The sequence below is a fragment of the Protomyctophum parallelum genome (genome assembly GCF_964188405.1).
Source record: "Protomyctophum parallelum genome assembly, chromosome: 18".
In the NCBI taxonomy this organism is placed as follows: Eukaryota; Metazoa; Chordata; class Actinopteri; order Myctophiformes; family Myctophidae; genus Protomyctophum; species Protomyctophum parallelum.
Genome location: NC_139716.1, coordinates 44,924,739 through 44,948,675, shown reverse-complemented (window position 1 = coordinate 44,948,675; position 23,937 = coordinate 44,924,739). Strand labels below are relative to the sequence as shown.

At 43.6% G+C, this 23,937-nt stretch overlaps 3 protein-coding genes across 4 annotated transcripts in view; 1 reads left to right on the top strand and 2 right to left on the bottom strand.

Annotated features, from left to right (window-relative positions):
- nelfcd (negative elongation factor complex member C/D) overlaps positions 1-15,903 on the bottom strand; it is a 50,290-nt gene extending 34,387 nt beyond the window's left edge. The window contains exons 1-5 of one of the 2 annotated variants that reach the window (XM_083789058.1): positions 15,774-15,903; positions 11,871-11,983; positions 10,816-10,925; positions 7,932-7,948; positions 7,791-7,883 (exon numbers count right to left, since the gene is read on the bottom strand). In XM_083789058.1, coding sequence (XP_083645184.1) covers positions 7,791-7,883; positions 7,932-7,948; positions 10,816-10,925; positions 11,871-11,983; positions 15,774-15,833 — 393 coding nt within the window. In that variant the 5' untranslated portion in view covers positions 15,834-15,903. Of the gene's footprint in view, positions 1-7,790; positions 7,901-7,931; positions 7,949-10,815; positions 10,926-11,870; positions 11,984-15,773 lie in introns of both variants that reach the window. The other variant, XM_083789057.1, reaches the window with a different exon arrangement.
- ctsz (cathepsin Z) overlaps positions 1-23,937 on the top strand; it is a 241,514-nt gene that overhangs the window by 173,565 nt on the left and 44,012 nt on the right. The gene's annotated exons all lie outside the window — the stretch shown is intronic.
- LOC310876173 (vesicle-associated membrane protein 3-like) overlaps positions 21,506-23,937 on the bottom strand; it is a gene marked incomplete at its 3' end in the record, with an annotated part of 20,826 nt that continues 18,394 nt past the window's right edge. Inside the window, exon 4 of the mRNA XM_083789618.1 lies at positions 21,506-21,522. Within this exon, the coding sequence (XP_083645744.1) occupies positions 21,506-21,522 (17 nt within the window). The remainder of the gene's footprint in view (positions 21,523-23,937) is intronic.

Below are 23,937 nucleotides of genomic sequence, written 5' to 3'. Positions count from 1 at the left end.
TATGGTATATCTCTATAAAAATAGAGATACCATAAAGTACAAAGTATCGCGAGACTTCCCACCGTTTCCTGTCTGGCAGCCAAATCTCGCGATACTTCGGAGGCAGAAACGATATACCTGCTGCTGTTTAGATCCTCAGATAAAATGATATACTGTGCACTCTGTGCACATCGAAAAGGAAGTGATTAGAAAACAACCTGTGATAATTATGTCTTCTGTTATTTTCCAGAAGTGATTACTTTACAAAAAGGTCTCAATGGTTCATGAATAATGTTTGTTATGAGCTGGTCCAGCCGGCTCCATTCACTGCCATGTATTCATTGCACTTCCGGTGTGAGTTTATTTGGCTCCCATGAAAGTGTCCATGAAAGTGTCATGGCGCAGCCCAGTCACGTGACCACTTCACTTCCTTCTAAGAGCTTCCTTGTGTTAACCCATTCTGACCTGAGATCAGATTCATACGAGGTTTCCACTTTCCACTGGACACACACTGGGTCTGATTAACCCATTCTGACCTGAGATCAGATTCTATAAAATGTCAGTCGTTCTTCGATTAAAAAAAAAATAGCAGACCTACAAGCTCGTAGCGCGCCACTCGGTGGCGCGCTATGAGCTTGTAGATCTGCTATTTTTCAATAGCTAAAGCATAACATGATGCTAACACCAAAAGGGGTTCCCGTTCAGAATGGGATAAACAAGGAAGTCAAGCAGCTACAGTAACGCCGTCCAGAGCTCCACGCAGGAAGAAGAAGTCAAAAGTGTCATGGTTGCATTTTAAAATATGCAAAGAAGTCCACGACCTCTGTGAATAATGTGCCACGTCATGCAAAGAAGTCCACGACCTCTGTGAATAATGTGCCACGTCATGCAAAGAAGTCCACGACCTCTGTGAATAATGTGCCACGTCATGCAAAGAAGTCCACGACCTCTGTGAATAATGTGCCACGTCATGCAAAGAAGTCCACGACCTCTGTGAATAATGTGCCACGTCATGCAAAGAAGTCCACGACCTCTGTGAATAATGTGCCACGTCATGCAAAGAAGTCCACGACCTCTGTGAATAATGTGCCACGTCATGCAAAGAAGTCCACGACCTCTGTGAATAATGTGCCACGTCATGCAAAGAAGTCCACGACCTCTGTGAATAATGTGCCACGTCATGCAAAGAAGTCCACGACCTCTGTGAATAATGTGCCACGTCATGCAAAGAAGTCCACGACCTCTGTGAATAATGTGCCACGTGATGCAAAGAAGTCCACGACCTCTGTGAATAATGTGCCACGTGATGCAAAGAAGTCCACGACCTCTGTGAATAATGTGCCACGTCATGCAAAGAAGTCCACGACCTCTGTGAATAATGTGCCACGTCATGCAAAGAAGTCCACGACCTCTGTGAATAATGTGCCACGTCATGCAAAGAAGTCCACGACCTCTGTGAATAATGTGCCACGTCATGCAAAGAAGTCCACGACCTCTGTGAATAATGTGCCACGTCATGCAAAGAAGTCCACGACCTCTGTGAATAATGTGCCACGTCATGCAAAGAAGTCCACGACCTCTGTGAATAATGTGCCACGTGATGCAAAGAAGTCCACGACCTCTGTGAATAATGTGACCACGTCATGCAAAGTTGGCACCTATAATTTAGCGAAGAGGATTCTATCCGTGCCTGATTCCCTGCCACTATACAACCCCTTCGGAGCACATCTTCTCCAAAGCGGGATTTATTGTCTCTTTCCTGCACTAATATAAGTAGCCTTACGGTAACTGACTATAATATAAACTCTCAGAGACAGAGACGCTTTTTTTGGTTGTGCGAACGCGCCTGAGAGACGGTGATGTCTTTGAAATGGAACGGCTTTTACGTCTCTCTCTCTCTCTCTCTCTCTGTAAGCAATAGCAATTCTCTCTCTCTCTCTCTGTAAGCAATAGCAATTCTCTCTCTCTCTCTGTGTAAGCAATAGCAATTCTCTCTCTCTCTCTGTAAGCAATAGCAATTATCTCTCTCTCTCTCTCTCTCTGTAAGCAATAGCAATTATCTCTCTCTCTCTCTGTAAGCAATAGCAATTATCTCTCCCTCTCTCTCTCTCTCTCTCTCTCTCTCTGTAAGCAATAGCAATTATCTCTCCCTCTCTCTCTCTCTCTCTGTAAGCAATAGCAATTGTCTCTCTCTCTCTCTCTCTCTCTCTCTCTCTCTCTCTAAGCAATAGTCTCTCTCTCTCTCTCTCTCTCTCTCTCTCTCTCTCTCTCATATTACATATTTCCATTTTGCACCAATATTATACTGCCATGTCTTAGTTAATACAGTGTTCCTTTTTACAAATAAAATATGCACATTAAGAAGGTTGATCACAAAGTTAGTGTGGTATAGGCTATAGGCTACTTTGATGGGAATGAGATTAAGAACACCTGCCTATGGGTGCTGTGCGAACAGTGAGATTAAGAACACCTGCCTATGGGCGCTGTGCGAACAGTGAGATTAAGAACACCTGCCTATGGGCGCTGTGCGAACAGTGAGATTAAGAACACCTGCCTATGGGCGCTGTGCGAACAGTGAGATTAAGAACACCTGCCTATGGGCGCTGTGCGAACAGTGAGATTAAGAACACCTGCCTATGGGCGCTGTGCGAACAGTGAGATTAAGAACACCTGCCTATGGGCGCTGTGCGAACAGTGAGATTAAGAACACCTGCCTATGGGCGCTGTGCGAACAGTGAGATTAAGAACACCTGCCTATGGGCGCTGTGCGAACAGTGAGATTAAGAACGCCTGCCTATGGGCGCTGTGCGAACAGTGAGATTAAGAACGCCTGCCTATGGGCGCTGTGCGAACAGTGAATAATTATATAGTTTCTTACCTCGTGGCTCGTGCCATGGTTTGAAGAAAGAAGAATTAAATAAATCCAATAAATATAACCCAAGGTTTGTTTGTCTGGAGAATGGAGATCCAACACTATGTCATATTAATATTATTAATCCATTCTGAACGGAAACCCATTTTGGTGTCAGCATCATGTTATGCTTTAGCTATTGAAAAATAGCAGATCTACAAGCTCATAGCGAGCTTGTAGGTCTGCTATTTTTGAAAAATCGAAGAACGACTGACATTTTTTTTAATCTGATCTCAGGTCAGAATGGGTTAATCAGACCAGTGTGTATCCAGTGGAAACCTCTTATGAATCTGATCTCAGGTCAGAATGGGTTAATCAGACCAGTGTGTGTGTCCAGTGGAAACCTCCTATGAATCTGATCTCAGGTCAGAATGGGTTAATCAGACCAGTGTGTGTCCAGTGGAAACCTGGTATGAATCTGATCTCAGGTCAGAATGGGTTAAAGTAAGTAAAGAGCTGCAGAGTGAGAAGCTGCTCCGCTCTGCTAATTGATCTGACCTGATATATATTTGCGTAACTGACTGGCATGAGGTAGCCTAGTAATTATACTTATTTGGCAGCACCTGCAATTCAGTATTCTAAAACGGGTAGTCCCAATACTTCATTCTGATTGGCTGGTTAGCATCACGTGACTAGGGTTGGGATTCGGAACCGGGTCCATTTCAGACCCGGTTCCGACATTGCGGATCCGGAGCCGGTTCCATAGTTTTTTTATTAACGGTTCCCCAAACGGTTCTCATCAGTCGTCATTTAGCTCCGCTGTGTCTGTGCAATGTGCCTGCATGCAAGCAGAGCCTGAGGTGACGTCACCCCACCTAAAGGAGTGTGTGGGGTCGGGGAGGATACGCCCACTGTTCTGTGCATTCAGCGACCGCTCACCGCCGCGGAGCGAGTGATGTCGAAGAGATCTTCAAAGTGTGGTTAACAGAGAGGGAAATGACTCTGAGGCTGAGCACGCAAAGTGGAATAAATGTTATGCCATAGTTCCCTGCAAAGGTTGTTGCAACTTGTACCAGTTGCACGTCCACATTGATGAAACAACTCAAAATCAATACGCCTACACGAGTCCACAACTCACGAGAATAATCTAGGCAAATCGCGTTTGAGAGCCATGCGGAAAGCCCCCCCGCAGCTCCACCACAGCCGGCGGGGGATGAGGATGATGCAAGGCTGGTTCACTTTCCCCAGGCTAGTAACGTAATAGAAAATAAAAACTACTAATGTCTACAGAGCTTTTCATTAGGTGTATTGTACAACTGTTAATGGTGTTAATTTAGAACGCCAATGTCTCGACGTCTTTCTGTCTGATATTTTATGAATCATGCCAAATCAATTTTCTGCACTTATTTTTTACAACTTATAAGCAACTCAACTGCTTTTGATTTGGCTCTAAATTCATCGCGTGACTGTTGAGAGCCCAGCGTTTAGGTGCATATACCTCCATAGATTGATTAGCCTACTTTATAAACAGTTTGCAGAAAAAAGCACAGGAACGTAGCCTACAGTTCAATACAAGGTCTGCTAAAAGGATTTTTTTATTCCAAGAAAGCACTATTTGTTTCCATTAGGGTAAGGGGTCCTTCATATTAAATTAATCTGAACATTAAAGACAACATTTGTCACCACAACAATATCATTATTGCAATGTGTACTGTATTTAATATACAGCAAATTGCAATATATAGAGTAAAAATGATATTGTTGTGGTGGCTAGCTGGTGGTGGTGAAGTTTAAATAATAGTGCCACCTCATACTTGTAAAGTGCATTTTCAATAATTTAATTAATTAATTTGTTTTTATTATGTACTTGGTTAGGTTAGTTATAATATAAGCATCATTTATGTCAGAAAAAAAGGGGAAAAAATAATATTAGGATCCGTTAAGGGAACCGTTAGGAACCGGAACCGTTAAGAGGGATCCGGAACCGTTAAAATCCTAACGAATCCCAACCCTACACGTGACCCGTGTAAATTTCACCGATAACCCACTCCTTCAATCACTTTGTATCAAACTGCAGCCTTGTAGCTGAACTGGGGAAGGGGAGCGCTTGATTGCTTTACAAACACATGCCGTGCGGGCGTCTATAAGCACCGCCCGGCTCATATGACTGTGAATGTGTGGCTCCAGGCAGCCCCGTAAAGACATCAAGCGCTATTCTCCCGTCACATAGCCTATACTTGCCGAGCACAACAAGGAAGTGTTTTGGCTCTGGCTCGCTCGCTCTGGTGGCGCAAAGCGTAGATACTTTTGTGAATTGAATAGTTTTAATATTGCTATATGTTTGTAACCGTTTTAGAAAAGCAATAAGCCACTGGAGGCCCCATCCAGCTTACCGGGTATTTTACACTGTCTGGGAGGTAGAAGACCCTCGGCTGTGCGTGGGGTCTGCCTACGGCCCCAGCCAGTGTAAAATACCCAGTAACCTGAAACCTCTCGTGGCTTATTGCTTAAACCTATACAGATTTCAAAAGGCTTTCATATGCTATTAATATGTTTTCTAATAAGGTTTGTCCTTATAGATAGAAAGAAATGTGATCATTTTTGTATAGTTTTGGATATTAAAGGTATATTCAGTGATTTCACTTCATTCAAATATCACTTATTTTTTTGTTGACCATATAAGGAGTTCCTCCCTGTCCCCAGTTAACCCCTGGGGGTCAAAAAACCTTAGGTTTCGTTTTTGGCTCTCTATCCTGATTGGACGAAAGGCTTTGGGTCCCACAGCCAAAAACGAAACCCAAGGTTTTTTGAGTGAAATCACTGAATATACCTTTAACAAATTAATTATTAAAGCACAGGGCCTCGCGCATTTCTCCCAGGCAGCTATGACTGCGAGCCATGCGTCATGCGCCTCGCATGCAAGCACTCGTCTCGCTGCTGTCATCAAGCCTCGATTAAACAACGCTTTATTTCAGTTAATGTTACGGCAAGAGAAGAAAAATAATCCGTTAGTTACTTCGTTTACACTTACCTGACAGCGTGTGTTGTTTTGAACGGTAGCCAAACTGTTACTTTTATTATTTGTTTTGTTTAGTTTTTTGTTCCATAGAGAGCCTAGAGGGTTTGATTGATTTAACCCCATTCTGACCTGAGATCAGATTCTATAAACGTCTTCTACATCCTGACAGTTTTCTGATAAAGCTTTGATTGATTGATTTAAATATTTATTAACAGTTTGCAGAATTCACAGTACATTTCAAAGCACAGACTCAATACAGAGACTGTTAACTGTGAGTGGACGACCCAATTAAGCATTACACTTGTTTACAACAGGGTCCACCATGTTCAATTCATCAAAGCTATGTTTCTATGTCAGTCGTTCTTCGATAAAAATAAAAAATAAAGCAGACCTACAAGCTCGTATCGCGCCACTCGGTGGCGCGATACGAGCTTGTAGATCTGCTATTTTTAAATAGCTAAAGCATAACATGATGCCGACACCAAAATGGGTGCCCGTTCAGAATGGGTTAAGAGTTCATTCATGGGCCCAGGCCGTAGCGTAACGGTCTGGGCACCGGACTGGTAATCCAGTCGCAGTGTGCCGCGGGTTCGACTCCCGGACCCGACACGGCCTTTACTGCATGTCATCCCCCCATCTCTCTCCCGTTTCCTGTCAGCCTACTGTCTGTCCCTTCAAAAATCAATAAAAGGCGTAAGCCGCAAAAAAATATCTTAAAAAAAAAAAAAGAGTTCATTCATGTTACGATCGGGTGGTGTTTTTTTTGGTGTTTTCACGTTTTCACAGTTTCAATCTGAAGAGAAGCAAAATGCCTTTCGTTTACAACGTCTGGATTATACATTTTTATTTATTTGAGAGGTAATGCCAGCCGTGTCAGGCAGTTTTATTTAATGTTGACTTGTTACGGTCGGGTGTTTTATTGTAAGCCTAATTTTCTGTGCGTCACTGCTTTCATGAAGGCTGCTACAATTGGGCGAAAGCAACAGTTGTTGCTTATCGTTTAAAATAAACTAGACCAATCCAAGCATGCGTTTCTCTCTGCTATGTCGTTGTTTAAGCCAAATTCATCGCGAGTCACTGCTCGCCTCGCATCGCGCATTGCACCTCGCATCGCACCCCCCCCCCCCCCCCCCACCAGCGTCGACGATCGAAACAAATTTATTTTTCGAAGCGTCGATCATCAAAAACGTGATCGAAGGTCAGCCCTAGTAGATTATAATTAACCCATCTAGTACAGGAAGTGCCTTAAAAATAAAGGCTATAGAGTGCCAGAGTTGTCTGATCGCTTTTACTTTGAAAGCCATGAAACAGGAAACACTTGCCTAAAAGGTTGACTTTACAAAGGGACCTCACATCCCCGATCCTCTTAATATATTGTTTTACGCTCCAAAAAGCGTTCATATTTTGCGGGAGAGAGACGGATGAGGAGCAGAAATGAAGCGCCAGCATATCGCTCTATTCATCACCACGGAGAGCGCCCTGGATTAGGAGATACGAGTCATTCTTTCCGCCGCGCTAACATGGGAGTCAATGACAAGCTAATAGTTGCACTGAGCGTTAGCATACGGCAAGCGAAAAGCGAAATGCCAAAAAAATAAATAGGAAAAATTCTGAATATTAATATCTCGCCCCGCATCGCTGGGACGTCGCTAGGACGTCGCTAGGACGTCCTCACACGTCATTAGAACTAATAGATCGGTATCCTATGACGTTCTCAGACGTCCTATGTATAGAATCTGTTAATAACACTGACCTTATTGACTTGTATGCCTGCATGAGCTGTGGGACCATCTGAATTTCCCCTCGGGGATCAATAAAGTATTTACCTATCTATCTATCTATCTATCTATCTATAGATAGATATAGACACCGACGTGCCATTCAGGACTGATTGGGACAACACTGTGGAATCAAACCCTCAGCGAGAACGCTCCTTCTCACCTCTCCTTCCACCGTGAAGATGGAGTCGGCTTTCTGGGGGTCAAAGTGCTTTATGAGGAGACTCTTCAGGTGGTTCTCCACGCGCTCCTGGACCTGGGCTGGCTCCACACCTGGAGAAGAGACCACAGATTAGACCTGGACCTGGGCTGGTTCCACACCTGGAGAAGAGACCACAGATTAGACCTGGAGACCTGGGCTGGCTCCAGACCTGGAGAGAAGACCACAGATTAGACCTGGAGACCTGGGCTGGTTTCAGACCTGGAGAGAAGACCACAGATTAGACCTGGAGACCTGGGCTGGTTCCAGACCTGGAGAAGAGGTCATTTTTACATCATACCGACGGCCTAGCCTGATTGGCTATAGGCCGTCACACGCTGCCTAGGCCAATGCAGTGTTGGGAAAATAACTAGTGTTGACTAATCAATACAAGTGGCTCTTATTCTGATGAGGCAGTTTCTGCACAGGAAGTCTGTTTCACTTGTAAACAAGCTACGACGGATGAGCTGTCAAAGTGCTACAGTCGCTAAACCACATTAGCGACCATGTTTACAATATGAAAACTGTCACTTAAGACAATGTAGGTTACACACGCTGGAATTAATCACACCAGTGTGTGTCCAGTGGAAAACCTCGTATGAATCTGATTTCAGGTCAGAATGGGTTAATCAGACCAGTGTGTGTCCGGCGGAAACCTCGTATGAATCTGATCTCAGGTCAGAATGGGTTAAACATGGAACCTGCAGGCAGCATTAGGTGAGTAATTCCTTGTATATGAGTTGGACGTTCGTGGTTGTGCTAACGGACAGCTGCTGCTAGTGGGATCCTAGGCTTAAACCCATTCTGACCTGAGATCAGATTCATACGAGGTTTCCACTGGGACACACGCTGGTCTGATGAACCCATTCTGACCTGAGATCAGATTCTAAAAAATGTCAGTCGTTCTTCGATCTTTCAAAAATAGCAGACCTACAAGCTCATAGCTGAACTTGTTGGGGTACAACAGTGGACCAATGGAAGTGTAGTATGATTGCCTGTGTGTGTGTGTGTGTGTGTGTGTGTGTCGAAAATATTTCTTGGCGAGAATGCAATATGCATAATAAGAGTACTATGGTCATGTTGTGTTTACATGCTACATGTTTAGATGTTATTAATAATCAGGGGGGGGGGGCACACAACCGATGCGCATACGTCGTCAAAATGTTTTCTGCGCGTAGATCAAAGGCATGCAAGGCGCACCAACAGCTATGTAACAACAGTTATGTAGAGAAATCTGACAGGCATTCAAAAGGAACTCAAATGTGATGTTAACGTCCTATAAGTAGACGTAGAAATAAAACTAGTGTTGACTAATCATTACATGTGGCTCTTATTTTGAAGAGGAAGTTATGCACAGGAAGTCTGTTTCAGTTGTAAACAAGCAACTATGACACTTTCCCAAAGTTAGTCTAGTCTAACCCAGAGCCATCTAATAGAAGAGTTAGGACATTGAGGGGGCAGAGACCCAGAGCCATCTAATAGAAGAGTTAGGACATTGAGGGGGCAGAAACCCAGAGCCATCTAATAGAAGAGTTAGGACATTGAGGGGGCAGAAACCCAGAGCCATGTAATAGAAGAGTTAGGACATTGAGGGGGCAGAAACCCAGAGCCATCTAATAGAAGAGTTAGGACATTGAGGGGGCAGAAACCCAGAGCCATGTAATAGAAGAGTTAGGACATTGAGGGGGCAGAAACCCAGAGCCATCTAATGGAAGAGTTAGGACATTGAGGGGGCAGAAACCCAGAGCCATCTAATAGAAGAGTTAGGACATTGAGGGGGCAGAAACCCAGAGCCATCTAATAGAAGAGTTAGGACATTGAGGGGGCAGAAACCCAGAGCCATCTAACAGAAGAGTTAGGACATTGAGGGGGCAGAAACCCAGAGCCCTCTAATAGAAGAGTTAGGACATTGAGGGGGCAGAAACCCAGAGCCATCTAATAGAAGAGTTGCGACATTGAGGGGGCAGAAACAGAGCACTCGAGCGCTGTTCGTGCAGCCTGATGAACTGAGACAAGCTGGAGTTGGAAATACATTGTTTTCAACGAGGGGGGGGGCGCAAATAAGAGCTATTTTAAAGCATGTGTGCAACATGACAACTGTTTTAAAGTACTGTACAGTAACAACTAAAGTCTCTGTAATGTTTATGTTGTATTATTACTACAAAACAATTTAAAATAAAGGGATTTAAGATCATTAAAGCTGGGCTGTTGCCCTGAGAGACCAACGCATTTCTGCCTACTTCCGGTCCAGGACTTAATTGTCCCAGTTGGGTTGTCCCCCATTCTCAATATAAGTCTATGTAGGAGAGCCTCCATTGGACTGAAGCCAATAGAAGTCTATGTAGGAGAGCCTCCATTGGACTGAAGCCAATAGAAGTCTATGTAGGAGAGCCTCCATTGGACTGAAGCCAATAGAAGTCCATGTAGGAGAGCCTCCATTGGACTGAAGCCAATAGAAGTCTATGTAGGAGAGCCTCCATTGGACTGAAGCCAATAGAAGTCTATGTAGGAGAGCCTCCATTGGACTGAAGCCAATAGAAGTCTATGTAGGAGAGCCTCCATTGGGCTGAAGCCAATAGAAGTCTATGTAGGAGAGCCTCCATTGGACTGAAGCCAATAGAAGTCTATGTAGGAGAGCCTCCATTGGACTGAAGCCAATAGAAGTCTATGTAGGAGAGCCTCCATTGGACTGAAGCCAATAGAAGTCTATGTAGGAGAGCCTCCATTGGACTGAAGCCAATAGAAGTCTATGTAGGAGAGCCTCCATTGGACTGAAGCCAATAGAAGTCTATGTAGGAGAGCCTCCATTGGACTGAAGCCAATAGAAGTCTATGTAGGAGAGCCTCCATTGGACTGAAGCCAATAGAAGTCTATGTAGGAGAGCCTCCATTGGACTGAAGCCAATAGAAGTCTATGTAGGAGAGCCTCCATTGGACTGAAGTGACCACGGTTTGCGTAACTCTGTCTATCTGTAGGGCTCTGGTCTTACCCATCTGGATCAGCCACTCCGCCAGCAGGTTGACCGTCTGGGCCACGGCAGAATAGTTCTCCGAGAGCAGCTGGATCACGTGTTCTGGAGAACCCCCGGCCTGGAAGTACCTGGAAGGACCATAAACACTGTTTAATCTGTCTGGAAGGACCTGGAAGGACCATAAACGCTGTTTAATCTGTATGTAAGGACCTGGAAGGACCATAAACGCTGTTTAATCTATCTGGAAGGACCATAAACACTGTTTAATCTGTCTGGAAGGACCTGGAAGGACCATAAACGCTGTTTAATCTGTCTGGAAGGACCTGGAAGGACCATAAACGCTGTTAACCCATTTAGACCTGAGACCAGATTCTACAAATGTCTTCTAGATCCTGACAGTTTTCTGAAAATCAGTCGTTCTCAAACACTTTCACGTCAAGGACCCCCAAGAATATCTGTAATTGGCCGCCGCCCCCCATCTGAAAATATGTTGTTCCAGTAATTTTTCCAATAATTTAATTTGTGTTTTTCTTAACCCATTCTGACCTGAGATCAGATTCATACGAGGTTTCCACTGGACACACACTGGTCTGATTAACCCATTCTGACCTGAGATCAGATTCATACGAGGTTTCCACTGGACACACACTGGTCTGATTAACCCATTCTGACCTGAGATCAGATTCATCTGATGTAATCATGATGTAATCATGATGTCATACGTACGTTTTCAGCGTGTTGAACACGGCGGGCTCCATGATGTAATCATGACGTAATCATGATGTAATCATGATGTAATCATGATGTAATCATGATGTCATACGTACGTTTTCAGCGTGTTGAAGACGGCGGGCTCCATGATGTGATCATGATGTAATCATGATGTAATCATGATGTAACCATGATGTAATCATGATGTAATCATGATGTAATCATGACGTCATACATACGTTTTCAGCGTGTTGAACACGGCGGGCTCCATGATGTGATCATGATGTAATCATGATGTAATCATGATGTAACCATGATGTAATCATGATGTAATCATGATGTAATCATGATGTCATACGTACGTTTTCAGCGTGTTGAAGACAGCAGGCTCCATGATGTAATCTCTGCTAGAGAACTTGGTGAGACAATCCTCCTGGATCTTCCCGTCGTTTTCTCCTTCTACGTAACCGTCCTCCTGGAAAACACAACATTATCACCTTTATTTATGTTTTATTTCTATTTTATTCTACATAAACACCTGAAAAATAAAGTTTATCACACTTAAGACTTTATTTTTGCTACATTAACCATCATGCCTGCCTATTATAAGATACTTTGTAAAGTTGTAAATATCTGTGGTTAAGAAATTCTGTGCTGGTGATTCTTTTTCTAAGTGTTGCAGTTTGGAAGCGCTCGTTTTTATTAACGGGTCGCGCTGCTGCCTCCTGCCTCCTGCCGTTCAGTGACATACGACGAGTGCTTCCAAACTCCAACACCTGCACAGCATTTCTTGACAGAAAGTAGCTCATAACAATAACATGTCTACGGTGGACTTTTATGAAACAAAAGCTGGGCAGATTGAAAGAGGATAATTCAAGCTTGGCCTAGAGCGGGGGGGCACGGTGGCACTGATGGAGGGGAAAGGAACTGGTCAGAATAACGTGTCCCTTCCACGCGCTACGTCCGGCCGAGGGAAATTCCCCTCTGTCAGGTGAAAAGAAGCAGCTTGGACTCCTCATGCATAGAAGGAGGCATGAGGTCAGTCCGCTGCCCCCCCCAGGTTGGCAGAGGAAGTGTAGCGCCCAGGATTACATTAGATAATTGGTACTGGGTGAAAGAGACTGGGTTACAAAATAAATAAAAATAAAAAACAAAAGCTTGGCCTAGAGCTGCAACGTTGGTGAGTTTAAGACAAGCAGAACGCAAACGCAAAATTGGATGAGTGGGGAGTCAATGGAGGGTATTGCAACTCTAGATTCATCCCATTATTTAAAAAGATTACACCCGCCCACCCACCCACCCACACAGCCAGGCATCCACCCACCCATCCACCCACCCACCCACCCACACAGCCAGACACCCACCCACCCACCCATCCACCCACCCACACAGCCACACAGCCAGACACCCACCCACCCACCCACACAGCCAGACACCCACCCACCCACCCACCCACCCATCCACCCACCCACCCATCCACCCACCCACCCACCCAGCCACCCACCCACCCACCCACCCACCCACCCACCCACCCACCCACCCACCCACCCATCCACCCACCCACCCAGCCACCCACCCACCCACCCACCCACCCACCCAGCCACCCAGCCACCCAGCCACCCACCCACCCACCCAGCCACCCAGCCACCCACCCACCCACAGGTAGCACCTTGCTGGCAAGTGGCAAGATGGCTGTGGTCTTAATATGGCCAAATGCAAAGTCTAGATTCATCCCATTATTTAAAAAGAAAATCTAGAGTTGCAAATTGCGGCTACATTATTCACAGCCAGGTTTGGTTATTTTGAGGGGGTTAGAAAGAAATGGACCCTTACAGGGTTAGAAATGGACCCTTACAGGGTTAGAAATGGACCCTTACAGGTCGGTAATGGTACCATAATGGGTTAGAAATGGACCCTTACAGGGTTAGAAATGGACCCTTACAGGGTTAGAAATGGACCCTTACAGGGTTAGAAATGGACCCTTACAGGTCGGTAATGGTACCATAATGGGTTAGAAATGGACCCTTACAGGTCGGTAATGGTACCATAATGGACCCTTACAGGTCGGTAATGGTACCATAATGGACCCTTACAGGTCGGTAATGGTACCATAATGGACCCTTACAGGTCGGTAATGGTACCATAATGGGTTAGAAATGGACCCTTACAGGTCGGTAATGGTACCATAATGGGTTAGAAATGGACCCTTACAGGTCGGTAATGGTACCATAATGGGTTAGAAATGGACCCTTACAGGTCGGTAATGGTACCATAATGGGTTAGAAATGGACCCTTACAGGTCGGTAATGGTACCATAATGGGTTAGAAATGGACCCTTACAGGTCGGTAATGGTACCATAATGGACCCTTACAGGTCGGTAATGGTACCATAATGGGTTAGAAATGGACCCTTACAGGTCGGTAATGGTACCATAATGGGTTAGAAATGGACCCTTACAGGTCGGTAATGGTACCATAATGGACCCTTACAGGTCGGTAATGGTACCATAATGGGGTCGCTTGAAATGAGAGTGGTCCGGGGACCCCCATCATGTCAGGCAGCCTCTGGAGAAATTTTTAACCACATCTGACCTGAGATCAGATTCATACGAGGTTTCCACTGGACACACACTGGTCTGATTAACACCATTCTGACCTGAGATCAGATTTAAAAAAATGTCAGTGGTTCTTCGATTTTTCAAAAAATAGCAGACCTACAAGCTCTTAGCGCGCCACTCGGTGGCGCGCTAAGAGCTTGTAGATCTGCTGTTTTTCAATAGCTAAAGCATAACATGATGCTATAACACCAAAATGGGTTCCCGTTCAGAATGGGCTAAAGCTCAGCTCAAGACCCACTTCTACAACATTGCTTTTAATTGATCTTTTATTTATTTTCTGTTATTCATGTCCTCACTGTTTACTGCATTACTGCTTGTTTTTTAATGTCGTTGCCTTGCTTTTCTTTTTTTTTCTCCATTGCTCTGTAAAGCACTTTGAGCTGCATTTCATGTCATGATTGATTGATTGAAATATTTATTAACAGTTTGTAGAATTTACAGTACATTTTAAGCACAAACTCAATACAAAGACTGTCAACTGTGGACGACCCAATTAAGCATTACACTTGTTTACAACAGGGTCCACATTGTTCAATTCATCAAAACATTTAAAGACATACAGACATTTAGAGACATACAAATAGACATTTCTATGTAGCTAAAGTACAGAACAGGAATTCATCATATGGGAAGCAAAAAAGGGAAAAGATACAATATACAGTGAGGGGAAATGGGGTGGGGGGGTGGGGGGGATTCAGATTTTACAGAGGCCAGTTTCGAATTGCAGCCGTCCGTAGGTGCCCTTTGAGAGCGGTTTTGAAGGAGTCAAGGGATTCACATGTCTTAATGACTGTTGGTAGGGCGTTCCACATTTTGGTGGCATAGGAGCGAAAATAATTTAGTCCCTTGTTTGTGCCGAATCTGGGTTGTACATGGTTTGTTGCACTCCCTCTGGTGTTGTGGGTGTGGACTTCGTTTACATTAAGGAAGTATTTAGACAGGTACATGGGTATCTTGGTGGTGTAGTGAATCTTGTGGACCAGACCCATTGCAAGATGCTGTACTCTGTCGACGACCCTAAGCCATCCCAGCCTGTCAAAGTGGGCAGGGGTGAGGTGGGTTCGGGGGGTGAGGCCAAGTAGGAGCCTGACCAGTTTGTTTTCATGAAAGGTGCTATACAAATAAAGTTTTATTATTATTATTATTATTATTATTATTAATTATTATTATCAGTATAAATTGGGGGTCCCAGAGATACAAATGGGGGTCCGTAGACTAATGCAGGTCAAACTGGGGGTCTGTAGACTAATGCAGGTCAAACTGGGGGTCCGTAGACTAATGCAGGTCAAACTGGGGGTCCTTGACATTAAACGGGTTGAGAATCACTGCTAGAACCTTATTGTTCAATTCATCATAACATTAAGTGTCTATTTGTACGTCTCTAAATGATGAATTGAACAATGTGGACCCTGTTGTAAACAAGTGTAATGCTTAATTGGGTCGTCCACTCACAGTTAACAGTCTTTGTATTGAGTTTGTGCTTAAAATGTACTGTAATTCTACAAACTGTTAATAAATATTTCAATCAATCAAAAACACACACACACACACACACACACACACACACACACACACACACACACAGAGAGAGAAACACAGACAGCAACAAGTCGTCATATTATAATAATAATAATATTTCATATTTACCATATTACTGCCCTCAGGGCCGTCCCAGTCTCCTACTGTCCCATAGTATTCCTCCTCCATGTCGACGCTATTAATAATATTATTATTATTATTATTATGAATTAATTAATATAACAGTATCGTTTGGTGTTTAATTGTTGTTGTTAGCAACATTAGCTGCTAACTGAGGCTGCTGGTGTGCTGCGGCGCGGCTTGTTGACGTAGCAGCAGCAACAGGAAACTGGACACACACGCACACACACACACACACACACACACATGTGTTATCATTTCACGGTGCATCAGCGCCACCATCTGGGCTGGAGTGGAACAATTAATGTGCAGGAGGGGTGGAATCAGCCCCCAGCTGCTTCTGACAGAAATATCAGTCTGGTATTATATATATATAAACTGCCTTTCTGACGGAATTATTATATTACCATAAATAATAACGTTTTTCCGACAGAAATACAGTGTGTGTGTGTGTGTGTGTGTGTGTGTGTGTGTGTGTGTGTGTGTGTGTGTGTGTGTGTGTGTGTGTGTGTGTGTGTGTGTGTGTGTGCGTGTGTGTGTGTGTGTGCGCGCGCGAGTGTGCAAGCGTGTGTGTGTGTGATAATTAAATTATGTCTTTCTGACAGAAATACCATCTGATTAATGCATTTCTGATAGAAATAGCAGTCTGGTAACTGCCTTTCTGACAGAATTCAGAATTCAATAATCCATCACCCTAACAGTCACTCACAAACTCACAAACCTTAAAGAGTCTAATTAAATAAAATTAAATAAAAGGTTGTCCAGTATATTGTCTCTGAGCAGACGTGAATGAATCCCTCTCAGGATAATGTCCAGATCTCCATCTCCACCACATCCATAAATCCTCTTCTCGCTGCATCCAAATTGACTCGCCTTTTAGCAGATCTACAAGCAGCGTCGACGTGCGTTGTGAGCTTGTAGATCTGCTATTTTCTGCATGTTGCAATCTTTTCCTATATCTGCATGGCAATAATAACCAACATGGTTATTATTGCCATTAACATTTCACACATCAGGCAGAGGCACACATCTCTCTCTCTCTCTCTCTCTCTCTCTCTCCCTCTCTATCTCTCTCTCTCTCTCTCTCTCTCCCTCTCTCTCCCTCCCCCTCTCCCTCTCTCCCTCTCTCCCTCTCTCCCTTTTGATGAATTGAACAATGTGGACCCTGTTGTAAACAAGTGTAATGCTTAATTGGGTCGTCCACTCACAGTTGACAGTCTTTGTATTGAGTTTGTGCTTAAAATGTACTGTAAATTCTACAAACTGTTAATAAATATTTCAATAAATCAATCAATCCCTCCCCCTCCCCCTCTCTCTCCCTCCCTCTCTCTCTCCCTCCCCCCTCTATCTCTCTCTTTCTCCCTCTCTCTCTCTCTCTCTCACTAAGTGAGATTGCATAGGTGATAATAATAATTATTATTATTATTATTATTATTAATAGGTGTCTGAATCCTTTTGATGGCTGATGTAATCAGTCACACCAGGCCTGAATGCATTAAAACAGTGGTTCCCAAACCTTTAAATGTCAAGGACCCCCAAATGGACATTCATTAGCCCGCGGACCCCCATTAGAAAACATAGTCCAGAGACCAGTGATTCTCAACCCCTTTAATTTCAAGGACCCCCAGTGTGACCTGCATATTGGTCTACAGACCCCCCATTTAATGGCATTGACCCCAATTTATATCGTACAATCAAGGTTAATGTAACTCTGTTACAGACCCCTGAGGGTCCATTTGGTTCCTAACTAACTATACCATTTAGCTGGGGACCCCCTGGAACTCCCTGAAGGACCCCTGGGGGTCCCCGGAGCCCACACTGCATTAAAAAACATAGCCATTGTCAGCTGTCAAAGTATAATCTGTTAATTAAACATATACTATAGTTTACATATCATGACTTTACCTACTATTATTGCACAGACGCTTTCTGGGATCTAATGGTAACGATGCACACCGTCAGATGGATCAGAAGAACATTAACTTTTGCACGATATTCAAATAATTTGAGAAGCAGCTTTATAATGATGTTGAGCTCTGTCTGTCTGTCTGTCATCCACAACACGCAGTCAGAAACATAAACAAACAGCTTTATAATGATGTTGAGCTCTGTCTGTCTGTCTGTCATCCACAACACGCAGTCAGAAACATAAACAAACAGCTTTATAATGATGTTGAGCTCTGTCTGTCTGTCTGTCATCCACAACACGCAGTCAGAAACATAAACAAACAGCTTTATAATGATGTTGAGCTCTGTCTGTCTGTCTGTCATCCACAACACGCAGTCAGAAACATAAACAAACAGCTTTATAATGATGTTGAGCTCTGTCTGTCTGTCTGTCATCCACAACACGCAGTCAGAAACATAAACAAACAGCTTTATAATGATGTGGAGCTCTGTCTGTCTGTCTGTCTGTCTGTCATCCCCAACACGCAGTCAGAAACATAAAATAACTTGAGGAAAACGACATGTTTAGAATCAAAGTTTATTATAGCGAGACAACAATTAAGGCATTTAGGGTCAAATAGTAGAATTGCACTTCATTTCTATAAACAGTCTGAGAAGCAGAGGAGCTAATAACAGGATAATAGTCTATAAACAGTCTGAGTAGCAGAGGAGCTAATAACAGGATAACAGTCTATAAACAGTCTGAGTAGCAGAGGAGCTAATAACAGGATAACAGTCTATAAACAGTCTGAGTAGCAGAGGAGCTAATAACAGGATAATGTAGTCTGTAAAAAGGTGTTACTATAGTTAAGTGTACAATTCTATTTTAATCATCACAGCTATACCGATAGTCACCCATGGCACTTTGAAAGAGGAGGAAAAATACAAAGACAGAAAGAAGACCTTCAGCTGCTGCATAAATCAGACATACATTTGTTGTTGGTAATAAATTATAGAAGCAAAAGGGACAGATATGTGACATCATCATCCACAGAGCCGAGCTTTAGATAATTACACAAACTGTTGACCGACTGATTTGCTTCACAGCGGTGTTGTGTCGCAGTGTATGTCTTCCCCCCGTCCCCCTCCCCGCTTCACAGCGGTGTTGTGTCGCAGTGTATGTCTTCCCCCCGTCCCCCTCCCCGCTTCACAGCGGTGTTGTGTCGCAGTGTATGTCTTCCCCCCGTCCCCCTCCTCTGCTGATCAGTCTCCACTTAACTCGACACACCCGCAGAGCTCAACAGTCAAAGATCTCAAATTAATTTAACACCCCCCCCCCCCCCCCCCCACACACAGTCCGTCCTAAAAACGAGTGCTACTAATACTACACAAACACAGCAGAGTTATAACAACTACACAATTACTACTAAAGAATGGACGAAATCACAAACTGCAGTGACTGCAACGCCACCAGAAAGCACCAATGAAAGATCTTTGTTTGAATCCGAAAAACGGATCAAGATGGAACAACAGGACACTTATGGTGGTCTGTCTCCGGCCCAAAACACTGGAACCAAAACCATGTGTACATTCTCAGGAGTTACAGACCTGTAAGGATCCCTTTGGGACCCTCATCAAGGCCCCTGGGGGTCCCTGGACCCTCCACAAGAGCCCTGGACCATCATCAAGGCCCCTGGGGGTCCCTGGACCCTCCACAAGAGCCCTGGACCATCCTCAAGGTCCCTAGGGGTCCCTGGACCCTCAACAAGGCCCCTGGACCATCCTCAAGGCCCCTGGACCCTCCACAAGGCCCCTGGACCATCCTCAAGGCCCCTGGACCCTCCACAAGGCCCCTGGACCATCCTCAAGGCCCCTGGACCATCCTCAAGGCCCCTGGACCCTCCACAAGGCCCCTGGACCATCCTCAAGGCCCCTGGGGGTCCACAGACGCTCCTCAAGGCCCCCCTGGGGGTCTCCGGACCCCACTGTGTGCTGAAGACGACCACACTGGGTTAATTGAGAGGCACCGTTGGTAGATTCATAGATTCAAAACACTGGCTCCGTTTAGGCTGTTTTTAGGAAACGTGGCAACATGACGACCGTTTGTTTTGTTTTCATGGTTGTAAATGTTGTTGTGACGACATTCACAACCTGGCAACGTAGGACCACCGTGGCACGCGGTACACACACACACACACACACACACACACACACACACACACAGTTCACAAACTTCATTTCAAGGAACTAACTCGTATAATATAAGGAATATTGGCAGAGAACTTTGAGATCTGTTTTTTAATAATGGCCACTAACGCCCCCTTTCATGACAACGAGCAGCCCGGAAGAGAATTTCCCAAATCATGACGATAAACACATTGTTTTGGGCCGAATAAATAATAATAATAAAAAAGGCATTTATTACTTCCTTCTAATTATTTGTTCGGCCATAAAAAAAAAACCATTGTGTTCATCGTCATGATTTGTCACCATCCGAGTTTGTCTTTGAGGCTTACAGGTCTTTAAATAAATACTTTATGAAACGTTTATGGGGGAAAATGTATGGGAAATTATCTTTCAAACAGCACTGTGTCCCTTTCACACACACACACACACACACACACACACACACACACACACACACCTTGGCACGAATATATATTAAAAACATGAGAAAAAAGGAAGAAAAAAAAGAGAAAACATTTGAGTTGAGTTTTAAAACAGTGTTCTTCCACTTCCTGGTCCTGAACCAATCAATGTGTGAGGCTGGATTATGTAAATCGATCAGTTATTGATGACCAGATCTACTAGAGGGGTCCCCCCAAAAAAACTGAACCAAAAAAAAAAAAACACCCACCAAACCTTTGAAATAAATACATGACAATATTATATTCTTGCGTGCTTCGTGTGTAGAATCGTCAAAACGAGAATATTATAGGATTTATTGGTCGACGTTCGTCATCATGAAACAAAAGGTGTTCAGATTATGATAAATATGAATAATAAATGTAGTCTTTCTTTGGCATGGTATGAATTATAATGTGACACCAGTTCTTCTGGGGTCTGGGGGGGTGTCGGGTTTCTTTTAGGGGGGGGGGGGGGGGGAATTGTTGAAACACACATTTTATATGTACACACACACGCGCATGTCTTGTCTATACACATGCACACCAGTGCATGCACGCACGCGCACACACACGTATGTCTATACACAATACACATGCACACGCGCACGCACACGCACGCACGCACGCACACACACACACACACACACACACACGCTGAAGGACCAGGAATGAAGACTGTGCAGCATAAAGTTTACACTTTAACCCATTCTGACCTGAGATCAGATTCATACGAGGTTTCCACTGGACACACACTGGTCTGATTATAACCCATTCTGACCTGAGATCAGATTCTAAAAAAAATGTCAAGTCGTTCTTCGATTTAAAATAAATAAATAGCAGACCTACAAGCTCGTAGCGCGCCACTCGGTGGCGCGCTACGAGCTTGTAGATCTGCTTATTTTTCAATAGCTAAAGCATAGCATGATGCTATAACACCAAAATGGGTTCCCCGTTCAGAATGGGTTAAAACTGTATGACGAGCGTCTGCACTCACAGACCTCCCAAACAGCAGATCTACAAGCTCATCATTCACACCGTGTGGCGGACGCAGCGCGCGGTGAGCTTGTGGATCGGGCCGTTTGAGGAGAGCGAGCGAGACGCAGGATAAATTAAAGGAAGTTGATCTTCATCCATTCTGCACGGCTCCTCCTCCTCCTCCTCCTCCTCCTCCTCCTCCTCCACCACCCCACAACCCCCCCTCATCCTTTATGACTGGCTCCAGACTGGAAAGGAAGAGAGACAACAATTAGTAGAAGGCATATTAATAACATATTATTATTAGGGCTGTCAAAGTTAACGCACTATTAACTAGTTAACTCACCATCCTTTTAACGGCACGATCTTTTATAACGTGCGATTAACGCACTGTGAAGTTTGACAGAATGGTTGAGAGACGCATGGCAATTTTACACTGAAGAGTTGAATAATTGTTAAACAGCTGCATTACTTTAAGTTAATTTAAGTCTACACAATTAGAAAACTTAGAAAACATGTTATTTTGATCAACATGGCCTGTTATCTCTCGTAATGGTACCATTGGCCAACATCAATACAGTTCTTTAGTTTGGGTCTGGAAGGCTAAATGTCATCAAATGGTGGTTCCGTGGCTCAGATGCAGAATAAATAATGGACCTTGATATGAAAAATCTTGAAAACCACTTATTTAAGGTATATTTAGAACGGATAAAAAAATATGCGATTAATTTGCGATTAATCACAGTTAACTATGGACAATCATGCGATTAATCAGATTCAATATTTTAATCGATTGACAGCCCTAGCTCAAACCTTTTCAGTCAACCGTAATTTGTAACATTAATTCTGCATTGTTAACCCATTCTGAACGGGAACCCATTCTGGTGTTAGCATCATGTCGTGCTTTAGCTATTGAAAAATAGCTTGTAGGTCTGCTATTTTTTGAAAAATCGAAGAACGACTGACATAGAAACATAGCTTTTTCAGAAAACTGTCAGGATGTAGAAGACATTTCTAGATTCTGATCTCAGGTCAGAATGAAAACTGTCACTGTCAGGATGTAGAAGACATTTGTAGAATCTGATCTCAGGTCAGAATGAAAACTGTCACTGTCAGGATGTAGAAGACATTTCTAGAATCTGATCTCAGGTCAGAATGAAAACTGTCACTGTCAGGATGTAGAAGACATTTGTAGAATCTGATCTCGGGTCAGAACATGACACACAAAATACATATTGGTCATTTTTACACTTGATCGGGTGGATCTTCCCCAACTGTGTAAAATTAATAAAGTGTAAAAATATGTGTTGTTTTTTTCCCCTCATTACTGTGGGAGAAACATTCATCCAATCCACTAAGCAACTCAAAGCAAGAGTTGAACATCAACCACTTGACCTTTTGGGACATTCTTTGGAGGCGCTACCCTCACGTTTAGCTGTATTGCTCATTCCACGAACGCCCGATCCGTACAATGTGTACCTCGTTGTAAAGGGGACTAATCAACGATTAAAATGATATAAAATACAATAAAATACCAATAGTTTTTTAGAGAAATAATGAACCAATGTTAATACGTTTCCGAACTTTTTGTTGCCGAGTTTATTTTAAAGATGTTCGTTGGATAATGACAGGGTTCCCACACATTTTTTGGAACAAATTATATCACCTCATTTCAAACAAAAATCGTCAACATATTTCCAGGAATTTCACGAGCGTGGAAACCCCGCGTCGACCAACTGGAGGAGATCGAACCTTTGGCCGAGGGGAGGCGGGGTGCAACGGCGCCAGATTTTGCACGAGAAATAATCGTCCAGGTCTACGAAAACAGGCCGCGGGGGAAACGACGGAGAAAAACAAAAGGTTTTTAAAACATGTTAAAAAATAATCGGCTATTTGAAAATAGCAGCAGATCTACAAGCTCACAACAACACGTCGCATGGCGGCGTCACGACGTGGCGTGAGCTTGTAGATCTGCTATTTTCTAAAAACATTACGGGCAAAAACAGTTAACCCGTCGAAATTTTAAAAAAAAAGTCTTCTAAAGGTTTATTCAGTGATTTCACTCAAATAACCTTAGGTTTCGTTTTTGGCTGTGGGACCCAGCCTTTCGTCCAATCAGTATAGAGAGTAAAAAATGAAACCTAAGGTTTTTTGACCCCCAGGGTTAACTGGGGACAGGGAGGAACTCCTTATATGGCCAGCACACTCTATAGTAGGGAGGATTATCACAACAAAACAAAGAAATAAGTGATATTTGAATTAAGTGAAATCACTGAATATACCTCTTCTAAATAGGGCTGTCAAAGTTAACGCACTATTAACTAGTTAACTCACAATCCTTTTAACGGCACTATTTTTTTTAACGCACGATTAACGCACTGTGAAGTTTGACAGAATGGTTGAGAGACGCATGCCAATTTTACACTGAAGAGTTGAATAATAAATAATACCAGCTGCACTACTTAAGTTAATTTAAGTCTACACAATTAGAAAACTTAGAAAACATGTTATTTTGATCAACATGGCCTGTTATCTCTCGTAATGGTACCATTGGCCAACATCAATACAGTTCTTTAGTTTGGGTCTGAGAGGCTAAATGTCATCAAATGGTGGTCCGTGGCTCAAATGCAGAATAAATAATGGGCCTTGATATGAAAAATCTT